At 26.1% G+C, this 25,790-nt stretch overlaps 5 protein-coding genes across 5 annotated transcripts; 2 read left to right on the forward strand and 3 right to left on the reverse strand.

The window, feature by feature from the left end:
- Positions 1 to 870: 870 nt before the first annotated feature.
- Positions 871 to 4,905, forward strand: PmUG01_12063500 (pyridine nucleotide transhydrogenase, putative; the record flags this gene model as incomplete). The annotated part of the gene is made up of 3 exons (XM_029006868.1): positions 871 to 4,326; positions 4,578 to 4,689; positions 4,859 to 4,905. 3 exons carry the CDS (start codon positions 871 to 873, stop codon positions 4,903 to 4,905), a joined length of 3,615 nt encoding a protein of 1,204 aa, XP_028863314.1.
- Positions 4,906 to 5,747: 842 nt separating this feature from the next.
- On the reverse strand, positions 5,748 to 11,885 carry PmUG01_12063600 (conserved Plasmodium protein, unknown function; the record flags this gene model as incomplete). Its single annotated transcript, XM_029006869.1, has 1 exon — positions 5,748 to 11,885. The coding sequence occupies one exon, from the start codon at positions 11,883 to 11,885 to the stop codon at positions 5,748 to 5,750; it is 6,138 nt and encodes a 2,045-aa protein (XP_028863315.1).
- A 553-nt stretch (positions 11,886 to 12,438) lies between these two features.
- On the reverse strand, positions 12,439 to 12,669 carry PmUG01_12063700 (Yos1-like protein, putative; the record flags this gene model as incomplete). The annotated part of the gene is made up of 1 exon (XM_029006870.1): positions 12,439 to 12,669. One exon carries the CDS (start codon positions 12,667 to 12,669, stop codon positions 12,439 to 12,441), a length of 231 nt encoding a protein of 76 aa, XP_028863316.1.
- A 931-nt stretch (positions 12,670 to 13,600) lies between these two features.
- PmUG01_12063800 (conserved Plasmodium protein, unknown function) lies at positions 13,601 to 21,135 on the reverse strand (the record flags this gene model as incomplete). Its single annotated transcript, XM_029006871.1, has 18 exons — positions 13,601 to 14,132; positions 14,281 to 14,376; positions 14,605 to 14,861; positions 15,048 to 15,141; positions 15,291 to 15,511; positions 15,745 to 16,833; positions 17,008 to 17,276; positions 17,503 to 18,024; positions 18,212 to 18,392; positions 18,724 to 19,104; positions 19,226 to 19,259; positions 19,410 to 19,446; positions 19,573 to 19,785; positions 19,976 to 20,250; positions 20,406 to 20,481; positions 20,578 to 20,673; positions 20,829 to 20,894; positions 21,087 to 21,135. 18 exons carry the CDS (start codon positions 21,133 to 21,135, stop codon positions 13,601 to 13,603), a joined length of 4,488 nt encoding a protein of 1,495 aa, XP_028863317.1.
- Positions 21,136 to 22,339: 1,204 nt separating this feature from the next.
- Positions 22,340 to 24,550, forward strand: PmUG01_12063900 (dynactin subunit 4, putative; the record flags this gene model as incomplete). The annotated part of the gene is made up of 1 exon (XM_029006872.1): positions 22,340 to 24,550. The coding sequence occupies one exon, from the start codon at positions 22,340 to 22,342 to the stop codon at positions 24,548 to 24,550; it is 2,211 nt and encodes a 736-aa protein (XP_028863318.1).
- Between the last annotated feature and the right edge of the window lie 1,240 nt (positions 24,551 to 25,790).

The raw sequence follows: 25,790 nt of genomic DNA on the forward strand, positions 1-25,790 counted from the left end.
TTTTTTTTTTTTTTTTGGTTTTATTTGCATTTTGTCATTATTTGTTCCTGCATATTTCACACACAAAAAGGTGTATGTACATATGAACACCGAAAGAAATAGGAAAGCAGAAAAATATGTATTCTTCAGTTGTATGTTTTAACACACACAATTATCTGTAAATTGTATATATACTTGCAAACGTTGCATACGTTGCGTACTTTTCACTTTTACTGAATATAGATCTTGTGGGTCACAGAGCAGCAAAAAGCTGTGCACGTGAATATTCCCAACAGCATACACTTTTTTGCATACACTAATATGATCCATTGTACATATATAAAGCATAGAACGAATAACAAATTATATTTCTTCTTATTTTTTTTTTCTTGGTGTTTTTTGTTGTTTTTTGTTGTTTTTTGTTTTTTTTTGTTGTTTTTTTTGTTTTTTTTTGTTGTTTTTTTTTTTTTTTTTTTTTTTTTTTTTTTTTTTTTTTTTTTTTTTTTTTTTTTCTATTTTTTTTTTTCTTTTTTTTTTTATATTTTCCATTTTCCCTTTTATTTGTGAAGTAGAACATAAATGTACACTTTGACTAAATTTTGTGATAATTATTAACATGCACATATTTACTTCTTACAAATTTGTGTTTTGTTTGTTACCCTAAACACAAATTGGCAATTTTTTATTTAATTCTTTTTTAATTAGTTCAGTTCTTGTTTTGTATCCCTTCACTTTTGTCACTTTTAATGTACACGTAAGTGCCAGTTGTGCCTATGCGCGTGTACAAACATATATATATATATGTATGTATGCATGTATGTATGCAGGTATACGTACATGTGTATTTTTTTTTTTTTTTTGTCTTAAAGTTCCGTAAAAGTTAGGACAAAAATGAGGAGAACAATACTGGGGCTACTTATTTTTACTTTTTACTCACTCATTGCGGAAAAAGCGAATTGCAAATTGAATTTGAGAAACAGTTTAAAAAATTATTATAATCAGGAAGACAACAACAACAATAATAGTAACAATTTTCAAATAAAACTACCTATTGTCAATTTCCCCCCAAATAATAGTAATAAAGGCAATCATAAGGACAATGAAGACAATAATATTGATTATAGCATGATAAACAATAAAAATTATGAAAGATATGGGAAAGCAAGAAACGCAAGTGGATGGGATGCTGATCAGACTGAGTTATCTTCGTATTCGTTTGTACCTTCCTTATTAAATGCCGTTTATTTGTTTTCCTCCTTATGTTTTATACTCTGTTTAACAGGTTTAAATGACCACAAAACATCTAAAAGAGGAAATGTACTAGGTTTTATAGGAATAGTAGCAGCAATACTGGTAACCTTCAGTCAAGTAGGGTTCGGTTTCAGATATGAATTATTTTTGTTAATTGTAATACCAGCTATTATTATTGGATTGTGTATTGCTCATTATGTTAGTATGATTCAGTTACCACAATTAGTTGCTTTATTTCATAGTTTTGTTGGTTTAGCTGCATTATTTGTAGGATTTTCTAAATATCATTCTGAATCTTTTGAAAAGTATGGAATGAGTAAAATACATTTAATAGAACTATTTTTAGGTACTTTTATCGGTGCAATAACTTTTATTGGGTCATTAGTAGCAGCTGGTAAATTAAGTGGAATTTTAGATAGTAAATCATTAAAATTGAAAATAAAAAAATTGGTAAATATAATATGTGTTGTTGTTCTTATAATACTTGGATATTATTTTATTACTATTCCGTTAGTTTACTTAAAGACTATATGTTTATATATTTCTTTTCTGGTTGAATTGTTTCTTGGATTTCATTTAATAGCATCTATAGGTGGAGCAGATATGCCTGTAGTTATAAGTGCCTTAAATTCTTATTCAGGTTTTGCTACAGCAATAAGTGGTTTTTTGCTTCACAACAATTTGTTAATTATATCAGGATCACTTATAGGTTCTTCAGGAGCTATTTTGTCATATATTATGTGTATAGGAATGAATAGAGATATATTCAATATTATATTAGGTGGTTGGGATGACGATGAAGAGTTTAATAGTCAATCAATACAAGATAAAGTAATATCAAATAATAAAAAGAAAAATACAGTAAATTCAATTACCCATAAATATGTTGCTGAAAATCTAATCAATGCAAAAAATATTATTATTGTCCCAGGCTATGGTACAGCTGTTAGTAAATGTCAAAGAGAATTAGCCGAAATTTGTACCATATTAAAAACAAGAAAGATAAATGTGAATTTTGCTATACATCCAGTTGCTGGAAGAATGCCAGGTCATTTAAACGTTCTACTAGCAGAAGCTAATATACCATATAATATTGTTAAAGAAATGGATGAAATCAATTCATTCATAGCTAATGCAGACATAGTTTTAGTTGTTGGAGCTAATGATATTGTTAATCCATCTTCCTTAGATCCATCCAGTAAAATATATGGAATGCCTGTTATTGATGTATGGAAAGCTAAACAAGTAATTATTTTAAAAAGAAGTTTAAATACTGGTTATTCATGTATTGACAATCCTCTGTTTTATTTCCCCAATACATACATGCTTTTTGGAGATGCTAAACATTTGACTAACCAAATATTAAGTATTCTAAATGATTATGTAAGTCACAAGTACCCTGAAGTTTCATTAGATAATATAAAAATGGCTGAACAAGAATCAGATATGTTTTCTTTTCATTCCCTGTCTGAGAGTTCACAAAGTTTAGGTGATGCACATATAGACGAGGAAAACTATCCAATGGCTAGAAGAATAATAGGATTGGTAAAGGATGACATAAAATTAGAGACAGATGATATGAGAGAACAAATTCTTTGTGAGAAAGAACAAGGTAAGGAAAAAATCGAAAAAGCAGATATTAACCTGTCTATTGTCCCCCTAACACCCAAATTCATACCAAAATTAAGAAGAATGGGATTTCGAATATTAGTAGAAAAAGATATAGGAACAAGTATACTAATAGATGATGAGCAGTACAAAAAATATGGTGGTGAAATAGTCTCTAGAGAAATAATCTTTAAACAGAGTAATATCATATTAAAAGTTGATCCACCAACAAAGAATTTTATTAATGAAATACCAAATAACACTGTATTAATTAGCTACTTTTGGCCAAGTATAAACCAAAAGATGTTAGAACAAATTGTAGAAAATAAAGAAAAGAATAATATTACTTATCTAGCTATTGATGAAGTACCTAGATCTACTCGTGCACAAAAATTAGATGTTAGAAGTTCTATGAGCAATTTACAAGGATATAGAGCTGTTATAGAATCTTTTTTTACTTTACCAAGATTTAGTAAATCCTCTATCACAGCAGCAGGGAAAATTAATCCCGCGAAGGTCTTTGTTATAGGAGCAGGGGTCGCAGGTTTACAAGCAATTATAACTGCAAAGAGCATGGGAGCTATTGTGTATTCATACGATTCAAGATCATCAACAGAGGAAGAAGTGAAAAGTTGTGGTGGGATATTTGTAAAAATACCAATGGATGAAGATGAAAAAAAAAAAAAAAAAATAAATGTAGATATGAATACGAACTTATTGAGTGAAGAATATTTACACATACAAAGAAATTTATTTAAAAAAATAATTAAAAGTTGTGATATTTTAATATGTTCAGCATCTAATCCTGGAACAACTTCTCCAAAATTAGTTACTACTGATATGATCAAGTTAATGAAGGCAGGAAGTGTAGCTGTTGACTTAAGTACAGAATTTGGAGATAAGATAAATAACTGGGGAGGAAATATCGAATGTTCTCAATCAAATAAAAACATTATTATTAATGGTGTGTATGTATTAGGTAGAGATAAAATAGAAAGAAATATGCCATTGCAAGCCTCTGATTTGTTTTCTATGAATATGATAAATTTATTAGAAGAGATGGGTGGGGGGTTACAATTTAATGTTGATATTAGTAATGATATAATAAAATCATTAGTTGTTATTAAAGGTGGAAATATATTATATTCACCTGATAAATCAGTCGATAAATTAATAAAGAGTGAGAGTGTCTTCATAAGTGAACAAAAGGACCATACAGAAGATTCATCTTCTACATATTCAAAAAACAAACAAACAGTTAAGTACCCTAATGGAGCACGTTTAACAGATAAATTTATTGACTCAGATCTATTCTTCTATATATCTCTTATGTTCGTAATACTTATAACACTGCTAGCTGGAACAATATTTTCACAGTCAGATTTGCACCAATTTTTTTTATTTACTCTGTCCATAATTGTTGGTTACTACTGTGTGTGGTCAATCACCCCATCCTTGCATACCCCACTGATGTCCGTTACGAACGCGGTAAAAGAGAAGGGGAAAAAGAAAAAAGAAAAAAGTGAACAGACGAAATAGTGAAAGAGAGAAAAGTGCAAAAATATTTTTTTATTTTTGCAAGGGGAAGGCATGCACTAATTAGTTGGGATGTGCTCGTTAGTATATCTGTATGCATATATGCCCTTGCATCTGTATCTTTATATTGGCATTCATATGAGATTATGTGCATGCTTAAGGAGATTCAAACCCTCTCACGAGAAATTTTTCATTTTTTTTAGCTTTCAGGAGTTATAATTATAGGGAGCATGATTGAGTATGGAAATGATTTCAAAAGCTTAAGTTCCATACTGTCAATGATAGCCACTTTTTTATCTGCTGTGAATTTGTCTGGTATAAATTAAAATATTGCTTAAGATACGTCAATTTATTATAAAATAACGTACATTTTTCATATATGTCTATATGGGTTAACGTATTCATGCTTGTTATATCAATGATAAAAGAAAAAAAAATAAATAAATAAAACTTTTCTATTTACATCTTATCCTTTTTTTTTCAGGTGGATTTTACATCACAAAAAGGATGCTCGATATGTTTTTCAAATAAAAAGAACAAAATATTTTTTTTTGTTAAATTTTAATTCAACTATTAATTGCATACATTTGCATGTGCGTACATACATGCACACTTGTACTTACGTAACTGAATATATAAATACTTATATATATACATATTAAGAACTGCTACTTCTGTCACTCCTTTAAATTTTTCATAATTCAAATTAACTATTTTTTGAACGTTTGATATATATACCTTTTGGAGTTTGCTACTGTGGTGCATTTTCCCTTTTTTTTTTTTTTTTTTTTTACTTATTTCCTTTGTTTAAATATAAAAATATTTACGTAAATAATTTTTTTTTTTTTCCCCTGTGTACATGAAGCATTATTAAGCATTTATATTCGCTACGTATCATTTAAATTTTTTAATTTTCTATAAAGATTAAAATGTTTTGAAAGGGTTACAATAAAAATACAAAAAGGGGGCAGAGATGTTACACAATACTTACAAAAAGATTGTACAAGGTTATTTGTTTGCACTGCATATAAACATATATATATATATATATATATATGTATATGTATATGTATATAATTTTTGTTGATGTCGTTTCTCTAAAAGAACATAAAAAAAAATTAAATGAATAATGAAAGGAAATAAAAAAATTATGAATAAGTTTAGACAAATCACAAAAAAAAAAAAAAAAAGGGAGGCGTAGGTGAATGACAAAATGGACAAATGAGGAAGGAAATATACGGATAAGTGGAGGAATAATAAAGAAGTAATATGTATTAAAAAATACAAAAGTTTACTTTTCTCGTGTGCGTAGCCATTATTAGACCTTGAATAAGCATCAGTGTGGTTTATATAAAACTAATTTATGGAAAAATTCAAAGTAGACAGTATGTAGTGTCATTTGGGTCATTACTAAATGATTGAAAAGATAACATATATTGTAATATTGAAACTTCTTTTAAAATATTTTTATCTAATCTAATTATGTGGTTAAATAGCTTCGAGTCCTTATTTGGTCCGAAAAAACTGTTTTCCTCTACATTAAAAGAAATGATATTTAATTTCAACATAAACTCTGAAAAGTGGATTTCGAAAATGTTTGAAAGTGTTTTTATATCGTTCTTTATAGAAAACATTAGTTGCTCTTTCTCTAAATGTTTCAAATCATCCACAAAGTTTACCTTGTGCGTTTTACTAGCACCTGTCGTGTCATTAATACCGTTTATTATTTTATTTTTTACTTTCTTTATTTCTTCTTCTTCGTCTTCTTCTTCGTCTTCTTCATCGTCTTCTTCCTCCTCATCTACCGCATCATAATCATCCTTTTTATCTTTCTCAAAAGTATAGTCATAAGAGTTGTCGAAATTTATGTCAAAATTAATCTTACATAAATTACTCAGTTTTTGCAAAATTTCGTATATTTGTGAAGGTATGAATAATAAGTTTAAAATGTTGTTAGAAAATAGTTCATTTAATAAAAATTTTTTGTCAATTGAACTATGAGGAAAGGAATTTACACGTTTCTTCATATTTTTCCTATAAAATATATCCTGATCAGTGTCATCGCTTTTTTCGCCAATTATATTCTGGCTTTTCTTCTCATGATTTTGTTGCTTATTATGCGCTTTATTTTTGTCCTGATTGTTATATAATATGGTGACAATATTTGTACTGCATAAAGTAGGGTGTTTGAGTAGCTTCTCCTCTTCTTTATCTTCCTCATCTCCTCCACCTTCCTCATCTTTGTTATCTTCCTTTTTTTTTTTTTTTATACTCATGGCATAGTTAAAAAATTTATCTGCATATTGCTTATATGGCATCTTATTTTTATTATCATTATTCACGTAAAAGTTATATAACTCCTCATGATGCGTACAAATTGGAACTAACAATGTTTCTATTAAAAAATTGATATAAAATTCATGATAATTTTTTATGTGACACAAGGATTTGGCTTTTGATAATGTGTATACAAAATTATTCCAAGTGGAACTTAAAACCCATTGATAATAAGTGTAAATGGTGTTTAAAAAAAAGTATATTTTATACTTCAAAATACATAATGAGCAAATAATAATATGAAAATTATCATAACATATAACTTTTTTGTTTTTTACATATTTATAAAATATGTGAACCAAATTTAATATATGTAAGGACTTTTTAATTTCTAAAAAAAAAGAAAAAATAGCTGAATACTTTTCCAAACAATTTGAATCAAAGAACAAATTTATAAAAGGATCCCCATTGGTTTCTATAATCAAATTTCTATAATTTATAACATTTATGTTGTTATTATATATTTTATTTTCCTTTAGTTTAAAATAAAACTTTTTCAATATGCTACTTATTATATCTTCTTTGTAAAAATTATTTATTAAGTTTTTCGATAAGGATTCCTTTGGATTTTCGTACTTTGCATTGCTCTCAACAAAGTTGTCACTGCTACGACTGCCATTTCTACTACTGCCATTTCTACTACTGCCACTGCTACGACTGCCAATTCTACTATTCTCATAATCATATCTATCATTCCTGTTTTCCCTCTCCTTATTATAATTCTCTTTCCCCTTCTTCAGGGTTCCACTATTACAAATGTTTGCATCTTCTGCAAAATTTTGATGATAATTATTATGCTCCTTCATAGGAGCCCTTTCAACCTTACCATCCATTGACAATACATCAGGAGTGATATGTATCATATGAGTAAGATTTTCCCCATCTACATTACTACTTATCAAATTATTCCCCATAGTATGGTTACAATAAGTAGACGTTACATAATTTTCGTTAATTTTATATTCTCCTATCATAATATTTTTTTTCTTCGTCTTTTTTGTGCATTTTCCGTTATAGAGGTAATTTCTATGCGTTTCTTTCAAATTCTTTCTTCCATTAACACAATTTAAAATTATTTTATCGCTGTAATTTTTTTCATGCATACAATCAGTATCTTTAGATCGCAATATTTTCATATGGAGAATAATAAACTTTTTATGCAAAAATGCGGGACATGAGTAAGTATCATTTGTTATTTTATTGATCCTGGGGTATGTCTGACGACTGTTATGAAGTATGCATTGTCTAAATGTGGTGTTCATATTTCTTTCATCAATAATAGGGGAAGAAACTTGTTTAAAAATAAATTCAAAGAATGGTGAAATATAATCACTAATTTCTAGAAATACTAAACTACGCAAGCAACAAAAGTATTCTAAAAGATAGCAATATTTCATTAAACTGCATAAAAATATACGATTACTTTTAACATAAAAATTAAAAAATTGCTCTTGAAAAAATTTCTTAATAAACATATCATAAGGCACATTTAATGACATAATATTTTTATTAAAATATGGCAAACCCGCCTTTTTATTATTTCCATTTGTTCTTAAAAACTCTGATATTATATCTAGTGAGGTACCATGAACCTGTTTTATATTCTCTATATTGTAGTAATAATTAAGTGTATTTTCATGTAGCCTTTTTGAAAGATCTACACCTTCTTCAAAGAAAATGAAATCATGGAATGTATACTCATCGTTCGTCAAAGCATCATTATTAACAGTCTCATCCATGCATGAATACGGATAATTATCATTGGAATTATAATAATAATAATGATGATGCAATGTACTATTTGTGTCATGCTTGTCCTCCAATTTTGTTCTTTGTCTTTCTTTTTTTTGTTCCTTTAAGTAATAGTCAATATAGTCAATATTGTTCTTTTCATTATTAATTTTCATATACAGTCTAATATTATTTCCTAAACTTATTAGAAAAAAGACGAAAGAGTTAAAAAATTCTGGGCATAATATAAAATCATTTTGTTTCTTAATAAACAACATATGGTTTCCATATTGTTCTTCGTCGTAGTTGCTTTCAGAATATATAAAAAACTCATTGAATTTATCATCAATTTCTCCTTTCTTTATCCAAGTATTTATGTGATTCGAATAATATATGTTTAAATCATTCAACAAATATCGAAATATTTTTTCCATAGTCTTATTGTTCATAATTTGGCAATTTCTCCAATATAATAAAATCATATCATAACAGACACAAAACTTTTTTGCATTGTCATAGTTCATATTAAAATACATATAATCATTTATATTAATATTATACAGTAAATAGGATAAAACATAATTGATAAAATCGTATAAATTATTCCACATACATAAATATTTATTTAACATAAAATATAGATGTATCAAACTGAGTGACCTGAAACTTGATATATTGTCTTTATCAAAGTTTTCCTTCCTGTTATGCTCTCCATTTTGCTCTTTATGTTCATCATTGTGATGTATGCAATCTTTACTATATATTCTACCTTTACAATATATGTTGTCTTTAAAACGTGCATTATCATTATAATATATATCATCATTATTATATATACCGTCTTTATCATATATATCATCTTTATCATATATGTCGTTCTCGTCACTCTTATCATATCTTCCTTTTTTTTTTCTTTTTTTTTTTTTTTTTTTCAAATTAACAAAGTCGTCTACCTTTAAAAAATCTATAATACTTATTTTGTGTATGCCTTGTATAAATTCCCAAATGTGCTCGTCCTTAATAGGGGTAATGTTGTACTGCCTTAATATTAGCAATGCGTGATAATTGTAAAGTATATCTACTATACATGTCCATTCAGAATAAATATTTTTCAATGAGTTTATAAAACAGTCTAGAAAATTGCCTTGATAGAACATGTTGGTGTTATCACTATATTTGTTATTACTACATCTGCTACTATTAATCATGCTAATTTGATCAAAATGGAAAAAAAAACCTTTCTTACTCTCATCATTGTTAACATTTTCCCTAATGTAAATAATGTAATTAAAAATATACCTTAACTTGCAAGGTAAAAAAAAAAAAAAGTTACGAAATTTATGAACAAGGAATATAAAAATGTGCAAGTAAAATAATTTTATGCTAACTTTTTTCATTTTCTTTAAATAGTTCTTAAAAGTGTTTCCTCTTATGTTATACAATTTAACTTTCATCATTCTGTTTATAACTGCATGGTATTTAACAATATCATAATTGCTTATCTGGCTGCTATTTATATTCCTCTTTTTGATTTTTTTTTTTATTTCAATGTAGAATAAGAAATCATCTTTTATTTTATTCTTATCCATTACACTGTTAAATAAAAAATCAGAAAAATTTGAAAAAAAATCATCTTTAAATTTAATTGGACAATTAAAAGATAATATCATTAAAATTTCTTTTATTACAAATATTTCACTTACGTAGAATGTATTTTTCTTCTTTTTATTCCTTTTTTCCTTCGTCATATATGCCCCCTTTAAAATTTTATTCCTGTTATTATGCATATTCTTACCTTCTTCGACAATTAATTTGTCGTAATAATTCGAATTTTCGGTTTGTACATTATCAGTGGTACTGTTCCACTTGTATGCTAGTATTCTACTATCGTTATTTTCCTCATTCGAATAACTGTAATACATGTTTTCATTAATTATATTTTTCTCAAATGCTTCAAATGTGTCAGATGTTTTATTTGTTTCTCCTATTCCTTTTTTGCTAATATATCTGTTATTTACATTATTGTAGTTATTATCAGTTATATCAAAATTCTCCCTTCCTCGATCTTCCTTTTCTTTTGCATTTTCATCATACATTATATCAGTCATAAATACATTATGCAAATTATATATATCCGTTTCGTATATAATATTCCTATCACTTTCTATGTTTTCATAATTCTCTTCGTCAAACAAGTTTATATTATTAAAAAAATACTGTTCTTTTGGTCTGGACGTGAATAAGGAATCTTTGCTTTTTTTTTTTTTCTGTCTTTTTTTTAAACTTATGAGTATATTATCTTCATCAGATGTTTCACTTAAACTGTTACTGTAGAGGTGCTTCTTATTATCATTCTCATAATCATCATATATGCCGTAATTTTTGTAATATCTACTATTTCGGTTTTTAGAAGCCATAACATGCTCATCGCCGTTACCATATTTATCACGTTCAGCATATTCTCTATATTCACCGTATTGACCATATTGACCATATTGACCATATTCATCATATTCATCATATTCATCATAATCGTAGACACTTTTATTATTATGTCTTGAGAGATTATTCCTAGAGCCCTTTACTTTATCCTTCACATTTTTATAATGCGGATATTTGTAAATACAGTCGCATATCTTTTTAATGACATTTTCATATGTTAATTCGTTTTTACTTTTCATATAATTATCAACATAATAACTATATTTCTCTTCATAAAAACTGTTAAAATTGTATCCTGTATTAGTATCTTCTTGTTTATCTTTATAATTATTTACTTCAATACATATATTATTTAAATGGTTGTCATTTTGATCTCTTTCATTTTTCACTATTTCTCTTTTATTTGCATTATAGTCCTTCTCTTCTTCTTCTTCTTCCTCTTCTCCCGACGAAGTAAATCTTGTGTTTTGATCATCCGTTTCATATAACTCGTTCAGATATATTTTTTCTTCCTCAATATTAAAATTATTTATATCTTTTAAAGCTGTTTGTTCGTTAATATTTAATAACGTATTCGCTTCTTTTTGCTTCTTATTGTTAAAATATTTACCATATAAGGAATCAATAACTTGGGAATTTTCTATTTTCGAGCTTTCACTTATTAAAAATAATAATTTTAAAATAATAAACTTTAACTCGTATCTATCCTTTTCATTATAAATATAAAACTTATCATTTAAAAAATGTTCACATAAATATTTAAAAATATCTTTCTTCTTATATTCTGCATTTATGGTTAACTCATTTATATACTCATTAATATCATTCACAACTTCATTGTCATTCACATCTTGAAAAGGGTATAAGGCAATTTCGTTTAATGACTTATTTATTAAACTGTTTAAAACCTTTTCATTACAATACTGTTCGAACTTTCCGAATAAGTAACTTAAATACTCTTTCTGCTTTTTTCTTACTTCATTGATGTAAGCAGATGTCATATTTACCTAAACATGCAAGTAGTACATGAAGCAGGGGAAAAAAACCGGGTAACAGCAGTTGCCGCGTAAAACTGCGTAAATCTAAATTTACGGACTCTAAGTTAGAGCTCATGGGTTTATGAACGTACACACACAAATGAGTATAAATATATATATATATTTGTATGTATGTATGTATGTATATACCTTACGCGGTAAATATGTTTATGCATAAACTGAATGCAGAAAAAAGCATTTTTCTTCTTAATAAACTCATTCTTTTAAAGGTGACATGCAATTTATACATTATACTTTGCTTTTTCTTAAAAAGATATGCACGCAAACACAGAACACAGTGTCTAAATTAATTCGAGTAGTACACGTCAAAAAAATAATCTTCTATAGGCATTTTTTATATGAACATAGATATACACATGTATTAGTGTCCAAAATGCCTAAATAAAATTTCAGTGACAATATGAAGTATAGCAAGAAAAATTTAAGGATTTCGGAAGTGGACATATGTGTACACATATCACGCGATGACATGTACACACATATATTATTGCCAAAACTATCCAAATAAAATTTCAACGACAATACACAGCAAATTAAGAAAAATTAAAGGAATTTTAAAATATATTCTAATAGTGTAGAATAACAATTTTATGTTATCAAAAATATCATTACTATTTAAACTAATATCTATTTTTTTATATTTTTTTAACTTCTTTTCATTTATAATTAAAACGCTATTAATCAGCAACACCACACTTTCGAATAATAGAAAAAAATACATACTCATTTTTGCAAGTATTGAAAAACGATAAAAATATTATTCATAGAGGAGTCATGCACTTCAAGCTTTTCATTTTATTAATTTTTATATTTGGTTTTAATACTTGATTTTAATTTTAATTTTATTTATATTTTTTTTTTTTTTTTTTTTTCCCTTTCGTATTAGAAGTTTAAACTTAATTTATACTTTTAGCAAAATTGTTAGTCAGCAAGAGGGAAAAAAAATACGTAAAAAGAATTTTTTTTTTTCGTATATTATAAATACCTTATTAAAGAAATCATATTTTCACAATTTTTCACGCTGAAAATGGATGCATACAAATATATGCTTAAGTCACATGAACAATTAATATCTTACACATACCCCAAATTATTGATAAGTTAAACGCGGATATACATTTTTCTATATATTTATTCTGATAATAGAGCAAGTATGACAAATTAAAAAAAAAAAAAAGTGATAAAAAGGAATGAAAAAGAACATACTCAAAATTCAATATTGGGGGTTAAGAAGTTTATATATGTACATACTTATATATTCAACTAGTGACATTTAAAGGTTTCACAAGAAAGGAAAAATAAGATTTTACAATATATATATATTCATATTATACAAACATTCTGCTGTTATTTATATCTCATTAGTTTAGCACCGACAAAATACATTTCACAAATGAATAAAAAAAGGAACAAGAAAACTACTTATACACACAATAAAGTGAAAAAAAAAAAAAAAAAAAAAAATTCTTAGCATATGAAGAAAAAGAATATATAAAAAAAAATTAGCCAACAACAAAAAAAAAAAATTCTAAAAAATGAATTAACTTGTTCAAATGTTCTGAATGTAATTATTTACAGGGCATATAACAGAAGGTAATAGGAGAAAAATATATATTAATGTATTTCAATGATATCAATAAAAAATGAAGTACTCATATTTACTTCATAATATGATATTTAATATTTCTAGATTTTAAATCTGTTAAATTGTAACGACCTTTCAGTAAAAAATCTTCCTTTTGTTCCGGTGTACTGTTATTATCTTTGTTTTGTTGTTTTTCAAAAAAATTCTCAATTAATTTTTGTTCAACTTCTGTTAGATAAGCATTATACTCAGTATCTTTATTAATTTTATTTTTTGCTAATTTCGTAACTTTCGTTTTTCCCAATTCATTTTTATCAGACATTGATGAATCGTAAGTACATTGGAATGAAATAATATCTTTGTTTATTGAATTAAATAATATAGTATTAGCATCTTCTGCACTTAAATAATTAGAGTATAATTTAATTTTTTCTAGTGATCTGCATTTTGATATAATATTGTTTAAAAAAGTTATAATTCCTTTATTGTTATTAAACAAATTACATTGCAAAGACAAAACAGTTAAGTAAGTATTTTTATTTAATTTGTTAATATTTCTGTTGACATTTAATAAAAAGGTGTTCGTCAATTTGCAGTTGTCCAAGCTAAATAAAAAAAAAGAAAAAAATTAAATTAAATTAAATTAAAAAAATAGTATACCATCTGTACAAGCCATTTCTGCAGTGTTGCATACTTTTTTTTTTTTTTTTTTTTTCTCTATTTTATTATTTATATTATATTTTTTTTCCTTACTTAACAATTTTGCACTTTGTGTCGTTCAAAAGGTAGAAAAAAAGTTCATGTACTAAGGGACTTCCCCCTAAGTTCAGATCTCTTAAATTTACATTGCTGAAAACGGTGAAAATATGTATATATGGAATATAGGCATATACACATATGTACGTACACACAAGTACACAAACGTATACATATGTTTATCTTTATATGAAGGGCTTGTATGTTCCCATTACGGGATTCTTCATGCTACTATACTTTCATTTTTTCCATTTTCTTTCTGTATTTTATTTTATTTAGCTTTATTTTTTACGTATTTCTGCATATATACTCAAGACTTACAAAAAAATAGTGAAATTCGAAAGAAATGCAATAATTTCTCCCACGGGTAAATTTGAATCAATTAAATTATTACTTAAAGATAATTTGTAAACTTTTATGTCATATGAATAATCTTTTACAGAGTTAAAATATAAAATATCTTCATTACTTAAATAACAGCAACTAAAGTTTATATTTTTTACAACACTGTTTTTGCACAAGTCCAAGACAAAATGAATTTCTTCATGCGTAACATTGTAATGATAAAAATTTATATCCTTGAAATTAAAAAAAAACAAATATACAGTTATTATATTTGAGTGTGCATGTGCGAACATGTATGTATGTATGTACATATGCATGTATGCATTAGTATGTATACATTTTATACAAACGATGTTGTATTTACAAATTGGAAATTTTTTTAAAAAAGAAAATTTTTTTTAAAATTCTTTTTAAGTTACGCTTTCATTTCTCATAACAAAATAATTCAAAACATTCTCATTTATTTCTCTATTATTCTTCATTTGCTCGTAAAAGTACAACTCGCCACGGAAGCTACAAAAGAAAAAAGAAAATTAAACAAAAGTTTTTTTAATGTATTGTTACTACTCCTTTTTTAATGTATTGTTACTACTTTTTTAACGTATTGCTACTTCTCCTTTTTTGATTTCTTTCGAATATCCCTTTTTTCATTGTATATGTACCTTTTTTTTACTATATTATTAAATAGTAAGATGATATTATTTTTGAACAAATTTAATTCAATTTTGGTTTCCTTTTTATTAAGCATACACTCAATAAACAAAATCCACGCGTTATTCAATTTTTTAATTGTTATGTTTTTAATTATGTATAATTTTTCTTCAGGTTTTTCTATATACAAGTAGCAGAAGTACAATTCAAAGACAACAGAAGTACTTTTATCCTGCAGGAAAGAAAATAAAAAAAAAGAAAAGAAAAAAGCTTAGTCACAATAAGTATGTGCAACTGATATGATGGGGAAACAGTTATGGATGGACTAAATGCTGGAACTATAAATAGATAGGAGATCATATTCATTGAGTGCATATATTAATTATATATGCACATATGCAGGAGTATGTATGGATTTGGGTTAATATATATATATGTATGCTGGATTGGACATAATTGGCTTACATTTTCAAGCAGTTCAGCAATTCCCCTTAAATTATAAGAAAAGTACTTTTTAATTTCATAAATATTATTAAAATGAAAAATGTCTGGAACAGGCTTAAAGTATTTCTGCATTATAATGGATGATTTCTTTCTTTTAAATTCATATGATATATCAAAAATATCTGTTTGTATAAGATTTCCATATATATACAACATTTTAAAACTCTTATTTAATTCGAATAATATCTTTGTTAAGGATAGAATATCATAATAAGTTAGTTTATTAAACTCAACATTTACACAATTGATGGGACTTATTAAAGATTTTGTTTTTCTCTCCTTTATATATTTCACTAAATTATCAACGTTGTCTTTACGTAGTTGACAGTTAACTAAACTTAAAAAAGATATCTCAGTATTTAACAATAAATCAGAAATAAAATAATCAGAAGATGGATTTGAAAAATTGATAAAATCTAAAATAAGTTCTTTTAATTTAATACTTTTAAAAAACTTTATGACGTAGTCCATGTCCTTTTTAATTCTATTAAATATTAAGTTAGAAAACAATGGATTGTTGGCTAAATTTAATACATCACACTGTTTAATATTTGAAAAAGATAAAAATTCCGATAAATCTTCAATTGTCATATTTCTATTTGATAAGTTAATGCTATTTATATTAGTTAAATATTTGTTATAGGAACATATAATAGTATCTGCCTTTTTATCGTATTTGACATTTTTTAAATTTAATATATTCCTTTCAAATAAAAAATAATTCACTGCATTTTCAATAACACAAAAAGATGCAGACCTTACGTATTTAATATATGTATCTAATAATATTCTTCTCTTTATATTATTAAGAAGTATGTTTATCTGACTCCTATTACCTGACAAGCAACAATTAATTCTATCCTTAACGTTATTAATTGTTTCTAAAATTATTTCATATATATCATTATCCTTCTTTTGTATTTCTGCGATTGTGTTTTCGTTAATCTGAAGAGAGTACAACAAAGCCTTCTCTTCAATAAGATCGCTGTTCTCGTAAAATAGTATGTCGAAAACGAGGATTTCCATGAATAATATCCCCTTGTTCGTTCTCTGCAGGGTTGAAGAAAAGTAGTTCGTGTATGTTTATGTATGTGCGCGTGTGTGTGTACGTATACATGTATGCGTGTGTACAAGCATGTAACACACATAATTTTATAACACACTCAATTTCTCAATTTAAAAATATATATTCATTTTTTTCTTTTTGCCGTTTTAATTGCAGACCTTGTCGTTATTAATCAGAAAAAATTCAACCCTATCACACAGATAAGTAACATTCATTTTCGGGTCATTGTAATAAAATATTTTTTCATATGAATTATCGTTATAATATACATTACGCATATTCAAGTATTCATAAGACGAAATAGTTAATGAAGAATATGTATATTCTGAGCTCTTAAAATCATCCGTGTTTCTTTCGCTGTTATCAAACAAGTCCTTTTCTTCATATATGTCCGTCTCTTCTTCTGACTCCTCGTTGTTTTCAAAATCTTTTATTTAAAAAAAAAAAAAAAAATACGTATATATGAAATAGGGGCACATGTATATGGTTGTGTGGGTATATGTGAAGCTCCGTACAAGCGCGCGAAGAGAAAAAGGAAGACATTATTGAGCTGTATGCATGCATATATATGTGTATGTGTGTGTGTCTATATATAAATATATATATGTATATATATGTGCACAGTTATCTATTTCCCATCCATTCTATTCAACCTTGCTGTAATTTGGCCAGTAAATTGTATCCGCCTTGCTTCGAAATGTGCATAACTTTCTTAATGTTCTCTTTTTTCTTCCTTGACAGGTTAACTGTTTTCTGGGGCTTGATAAAATATTTTTTTTTATTTAATTTACGACATATATAAAATTTTAATTTTCTTAAATCTCCTGCAAAAACATTGTTACTCTTTTTCATTGCTTTATATTTTTTTTTTAAATTTGCTATACTTCTACTATCAATATTATCATACGATAAAGAACTATCCGTTTTATAACTCTCTTCATGTTCATTAACATCATCTATAAACAAATTATTCTGTGCGTCACTATAACTTTTAACAATCTTTTTTTTACTTAAAGGAATATGATCCTTATGGACAGATATATCATGATCCATAGTTAAATTTTCATTAAATGACTGTAAATTTTCGAATCTCAGCTTTCTCAAATTCTCTTCTTCTTTTTTCATTTTCTTTTCTTCCATAATATCTTCCTTCATTTTATCGTGTAATTTTTTCCCTATCCAAAGGGACAGAATATTCAAAATGTAATATGCAGTATATTATATGAATACATGAAGCTTACTATAAAATATCTAAAAGGGGTGTAGAAAATTATTTCACGTGTTTTTATTCTTCTTATTTTGCGTATTATTATTATTATTATTTTTTTTTTTTTTTTTTTTTTTTTTTATTTTTTAGCTTACTCTTGAGTTCATAAATGTTAAATTTCTTTTTACCAAAACCTGCGCTTAAATTTTGAGTAATGTGCGTACAGTAACCAGGAGAATATAAATGGTCTACATAGTTGTACTTCTCTAATAATTCCATTTCCTCTCTCCTCTTTTTTTCGCTCAATAATATTTTTCTTTCTATTAAAACACTCTCCTAAAAATTATAAAAAAAGATCCATAGCTGTTTTCCCCAGTCTTCTTAAGCCCATATACACATATATATAATCCCTCATACACATATATATAATCCCTCATACACATATATATAAACCCACATACACATATATATAATCCCTCATACACATATATATAAACCCACATACACATATATATAAGTCCACATACACATATATATAAACCCACATTCACATATATATAAGCCCACATACACATATATATAAGCCCACATAGACATGCATAAATCTGCATACACATATATATGCATATGTATCTCCTTTTCCAATTTTATACATGTACGTATTTACATTATCATCTGAGGCACTTTCATATACACTGTTTGTTTGACCATCACGAAGAAATATGTCCATGTTAAATTTCTCAGGAATGAATTGGGATAGATCTTTTTCGCATAAATCCTTTTTAACCTTAGTTAATAAATTATTAACGTTGTTCTTTATTTTATATTCTTCCTCATTTCCTAATACATAAGTTACAGATGCGCTATTTTTATGGCTGTTATGTTCCGAATCATCTGATGTCGATTTTTCTGAAAAGTTTAAATCATCATCTTGAAAATAGTTGTGGTAATGCAAGTAATCTAAATTACAATTTCTAGTGTCTTTAATCTTTTCTTTTTTCGTAATATTTAATTTTTCTTCCTTCTTTTTAATTTCTAAATGTACATCCTACATAAATTAGAAGATATATTGAGAGTTAAAAAATGATATACTTATTTAACAGTATTTTACAGAATATTAAAATATTTTCACGTAGCTTTTTTTTGTTTATTATTATTTTACTTAATACCTCACACTTATCGCTCTTAGCTGTCTCTTTGGGTCTAAAATAATAAAAAGGAATATGGAAAAAATGTACAAATATATATATATGTATGTATACTATGAACAACGCAGGTCAACGCGAATTTATGCTTGATGAAAGTGGAATTTTTAAATGAAGGAGAGAATATATAAATATTTTAAAGCATTACATTTTGCGCTCTTCAGATTCCATATCATTGTCAAAATCTGAAAAAATTTATGGTAATTAAATATAAAATATAAATTCTATAAGGATTTTTTCTATAATAATTAAGATTATTTACATATTCATGCAATTATACAATCATATATTTAGTGTGTTTATATACTTACTGTTATTTAAGACGTCTAATATTAAATTTTCAATTTTCACTTTATCACTGCTAACATCCTGTTTATAAGCCCTTTTTTCATATCTATCTAATATAAGTGAGTCGTTAAGGTGAATATTTTTAAATTTGCTTTTTTTTTTTTCTCCATCATTTTCCTTTTCTTTGTCAATAAAATACAGGTATCTGCTTTTATCGCTCCACTTATTCATACTATCTAAAAAGAAAAACGAAATTATTTATCATGAATATATTTGTAACATTTATGATGTATATAACATTTATTTAATTTATTATATATATCTTATTTATCATATATATTTTAGTCATCCCGTCTATCATATAATTTTTATTTCTTAAGATATAATTTTTCCCATTTCCATATATTTTTCTCTATGCTTTCTAACCTTCATATAGCAACATGCTATTATCGGAGAAGAAGTTTTCTGTGGTTATTCCTGTGTTTGCCATTTTCTCTTCTACATTTTTTGTTATGTAGTATTCGTTTGTTGCATTTATGAACTCATAATTTGCTTTTTTATCTTGACTATTATAATTAAAGTTATATTTACCACCATAAAAATCTTTCTGTCCTGATCGTATCTCATCCTTAGAGACTTTTATCAAATCATTAACAAAACTGACATTTATGTATTTTTCGCTATGTTCAAAATTTTTTTCTCTATAAAAATTGGAAATTTACATTTTAAGAGGTTTCACACAAGTACACACGCATATATATACATATATATATATATATAAACATACAAATAAATATTTCAATGCATAAGATGTAGGAACTTCCATTTCCATTAATCTAAATAATTCTATACAAACCTTAAGTAAGAAGGGTCGATTATTGATATATTGTTGATTTCTGGTGTTACAAATGTAAGGTCATCAGGTTTTTCTTCTAATAATTTAAAAGGGGGAAGGAGAAAAAAAAAAAAAAAACATTTAAATATTAAGAATGTTATATATTTTATTAAAAAAGCATTTTTTCAGTTACCTCTTTTTTCTATATTATCAAATTTGTTCATATATTCATTTCCATTTTTATAGAATTTTTTTATGTCATCATTCGGCCTCGTGCTCTCACGTGAGTCTAAGAAGAACGTTCCGTTAAAGTGTTTATATATATATATATATATATATATATATATATATATATATATGTGTATGTATGCTTATACGTACACGTAGCACAAATTACTCCTCTCTGTTCTTTTTTTCCTAATTACTATCCTATTATTTTTTAACCTACGAAGGGCTTTTTTTCATTATTGAGATTTGTGTCATGATGCTCGATAGTATTTATAAATGATTCTGCATAGAACATTTAAAAAAAAAAAAAAGTTCCCTTTGAATTAAGAGCAAAACTGACTTTCGCGAAACAGGAATACGCATACATGCATGTATACAAACCCACGTATGTATATATGTACTTCCATACGTTATTATGCTAATAATAACTGTTATGTGAACATTTCCATTTCCTTTTCATTATTTTGCGCTAACCATTTAAGTGTGTTAATCTGTCTTTTACTACATTTAAGGGGTTAGCCATCTTATATTTATATCATCTTCAATACATTTACAAAAGATTTGTTCTGAAAGAACAAAACAAAAAAAGAAACAAGAAAAAAAAAAATAGAATCATCAAATGTGACATATTATATAAATGTTTATTTTATTAAGCAGGAAAGAAAACAAATGTTTACATTTTTTGCTGAAGAACTAGCCAAAAAGGCAAAATAAATATAGGAATTAGCATAAAAATATTAAGAAGCTTTCGTTAAACATAATTTATGTCCAAACAGAACAAAGAATATATTCTTAAAAAGTAAAATAAAAGACATTTGATTTGAGGAAAAATGATTAATTCATTGTAATTCCTTCATTTTGTATTTCATATACATTTTTTTTTTTTTTTTTGGGCACGTAAAAAACGAAAAAAAAAAAAATTTTAATGTATAAACACAACACTAAGCATATAAAAACATAAAATAAAGAAAAAGTTCGGGGGATGCGCCTGATATAAAATTCTTTAAACTTACATGTATTATCTTTAAAAAAAAAGGAAATTAAAATGAAAAATAATTTTAATTAAAAATTAACATTATCTTTTTCTCATAAGTTTTATTTGTACATGTATTCCTAAAAAAGAATATATGTTTGATACAATAATTATTTTTTGTTTTTGTTTTTGTTTTTGTTTTTTTTGTGTGTGGGTTTTTGTACAATTATAGTCATAATAATAAAGAATATATTCATTTCAAATGAATTTATATTTCTGTTTATTTTATAAATATGAGGAATTTTAAAAAGGAAAAATGAATTGTTTTTTTTCATTCCTAATACTTTACAATTTATTACCTTAATCTGTTTGTATTTCATTGCCTTAATCTGTTTGTATTTCATTGCCTTAATCTGTTTGTATTTCATTCACTTAATCTGTTTGTATTTCATTGCCTTAATTTGTTTGTATTTCATTTGCCTTAACCCGTTTGAGTTTCATTGCCTTAATTTGTTTGTATTTCATTTGCCTTAACCCGTTTGAATTTCATTGCCTTAATATGTTTGAATTTCATTGCCTTAATATGTTTGCATTTTATTACCCTATTTGTGTGGAGTTTATTACTCTATATTTTTGCATTTTATAAGTCTGCCCTTTTGTAACTTTTCGTTCTGTTTGTATTTTTTTTGTGTGTGTATGCTTATATTTCCCCCCTCGCCCTCCCCTTTTTGTCGCCACCTCGAGCTAACATATAATGAAAAACAAGGTCTATATATTATTGGACGATAAATTATTTAAATTAAAAGAGCTATATTTTTGTGTCATATGCTCAAAAATTAAAAATGAGTTTAATCTGAGAAATGAAATTGAGTATTACTATTGTAACAGTTGTACACAAATATACACAAAAAGTGAATCAGCAGTTTATTCTTATGAGTGTTTACGATGTTTTAAATGTCCCTTTTGCTTTAGTTGCCTAACAATATCCCAAAACCTTTTTGACAATTCAATTAAGAGCATACTTAATATTGAGCACGCAAAAGGTAGTAATTATGCAGATCAAAAGGATGAGAGAAGTGAATTAAATAATGTGAATGCCCTAAATTATGTGAAAGATGAGAACTACACGAATGATACATGTAGTGTAAATTCTCCCCCATTAGATATGTGCACCTACGGTTATACAATAAAGGATAATGCCAAAAAAATTGTTTGTAAAGAAAGTAACACATTAAATGACGACTCCTCACATGACAAAAACAGTAATGTATTAGAAGAAGAAAGAATAATGAATAGTAGCTTCCCTAAATTTTTTGAAAAAGGAAAAAATATTTTTTATTTTAAGTGTCCATACTGTTTATGGTCATCTATTAACACTCTCTATAACACCAAACTAGACGAATTAATTGGAGATATGATACTCATTGAAAAAAATTGCATATTTAAATGTTTCTTTAGAAATATATTAAATGAATTAATAAAAAGTAATGAGGAACTGAAGGAAAAAAAAGTTCTTAAAAAAACAGCTCTAAATATAACCATGCATAAGATAGAAAATATGAGCTCGTTCAATGAGGTACATTATTACAAAAAATCAAATGAATCTATAAATAATAAAGAAAAAATAGGGGAATTCTTAGGTAGAAGGGAAGAAGAAAATTCCTCATTAATATGTAAATCAAATATAAAGATAGACAAAATAACTTTAAAGGATATTTTAAATGCTGAGCATATTAAAGATTATGAAAAATATCGTGATATTTTTGAGTTAGAAAATGAATACGTAAAATATTTAGATCCGATAGCTTATCGTAGTCAGGCGGGTTTAGATGAAAACAAAGAAACATGGGGTGGGAATACCACTCAAAATATAGATCATATAAATGGGAGAGACAAAAATGATAATCTAAATAGGGCTTTCAAAAAAAATGATGAAATTGAAGCTGTTGAAAAGGACGAAACAAATAGAATAAGTAAAGAAGTCAAAGCAAATAAAATGCAAGAAGAGGATGAAATAAACAAAACGTGCAAAGAAAACGAGGTAAACGAAACATGCAAAGGTGATCACAAAATGGGCAAGTCAAAAAACAGAGATATTAGCAATTTAATTATTCACATAAAGAATTATCTATCTACTGAACATATGCACGACTACCCGTATAATTTTTATAAGGGCATTAGTGCATTAAAACCTTTGAGAACAAAATTATTAAGCAAAAATTCAAAGAGATGTTCTACTTGTAAACAGTACATACTGAAGCTTCATAATTCTAATTTATCTTCATCATTTCGATTAAATAATAATGCTATGAAATTTTTACCCAGAATTTATATTAATGATTTTAGAATAATAAAAAAAGAACATGGTGTGCTGAATTTTATTTTGATAAATCCTCTGGGCGTAGAAATGAATATAAAAATAATACCAAAAGTGGAATATAACTTTCTAAAAAAATTAGACACAAATAAAATACCTAAAAACTGTACATCCAAATCGAACTCGTTCGAATTTGTATTGGACACCTATGATGAAGTGATAGATGACTTACTAAAAAATGAAAACACAGCTATTAAAACTGTTATAAGAAGCGAATATATGATTATAAAGAAACAGAATAATATGGCCTTAATAATCATTAGTTTTAATTATACTGATAACCATGTTTTAGGTAAGGAATATTATAAGGAAGAAAAGGAACCCAGCAAGATAAATGTGCAGAATGATGGTAATAGTTGTAATAACAACTGTAGTAGTAAAAATATTTTTACGTGTAATGATTTAAGTAGTAATAATAATAATGATAATGACGCAATAATGGATCAAAAAACAAAATTAAATTTCCCATTAACTGTCGAGTGTTCCTTTTCAGATAAGTCAAAAAAAGTGCATAAACTGCAGTTGAATCTCGTTTTTACAAATAACATTAGCACCAAAAAGTTTCATCATTATTCTCTTAATGACTGACTATTGTGATCAAATACTAGTAATTGGTAATTATTAATTAATAATTAGTACTTTGTTATTCGTAATTAGTAGTAATTCGTTATTGATAATCCTTTTTTTTTGAATTTTTTTTAGAAGCCCCTCCATAATTCTTTCCCCTTTTTTATTTTTGCAACGTTCGCGAAATGTACTTCTTAATCAACGATTTTTCACGATGCATAAGTTATATATATATGCATATATATTTACCATACATTAATTCGTATATATCCTCTGTGCTTAAAATTAATTTAACTCACTATACTGTTGTTCACAAATTAACATATAAGTGTTTATCTGTATAAATATAATAATATCAATTCAGTTCCACCTTCATATAAGTATCTTTCTTCTTGTGCGAGGTCAGCATTTTGCGTATTATAATTTGTATGATATGAGATTATTTTTTTCTTGACTTCAATATTGTTTTACTTAATTTTATTTAGCCTTATTTCACTTTATTGTATTTTACCCTATTTCACTTTATTGTATTTTACCCTATTTCACTTTATTGTATTTTACCCTATTTCACTTTATTGTATTTTACCCTATTTCACTTTATTGTATTTTACCCTATTTCACTTTATTGTATTTTACCTTATTTCACTTTATTGTATTTTACCTTATTTCACTTTATTGTATTTTACCTTATTTCACTTTATTGTATTTTACCCTATTTTACTTTATTTCATTTTACCCTATTTTACTTTATTTCATTTTATCTTATTTTTTTCTCTTCATTTTATTTTATTTTTTTTCACATCATTTCACTTCGTTCTTTTTGTCGTATTTGACGAAGTAATTAGTGAAAACTCTGGAATAATCGATTAATTATATTTGTACCATGATCAATTTGTAATAACACCTACAAAGAAATTTATTTTCTTGTAATATTTGTTACTAGCTTTCGAACGACGACGTTCAGCTGTAAGTACAGTTTCAAAAAAGTTTAAAAATAAATAGCATTTACTACTTACGTATAAAAAATGTAATTACATATAAATATAAATAAATAAATAAATAAATAAATAAATATATATATATATATATATATATATATATATACATATACCTCTCACATAAATATGTAAAGTCTCTTATACACTGTTGTATGTGAAGTAAAAGAAATTTTTGTAATTGTTAAGATATAATTTGAATAAGTAACTAAATAATATGAATAAGAGGCTAAATGACATAAATAAGAGGATAAAGTAAAAGGGAA

This window comes from Plasmodium malariae, assembly GCF_900090045.1.
Source record: "Plasmodium malariae genome assembly, chromosome: 12".
NCBI classification, from domain to species: Eukaryota; Apicomplexa; class Aconoidasida; order Haemosporida; family Plasmodiidae; genus Plasmodium; species Plasmodium malariae.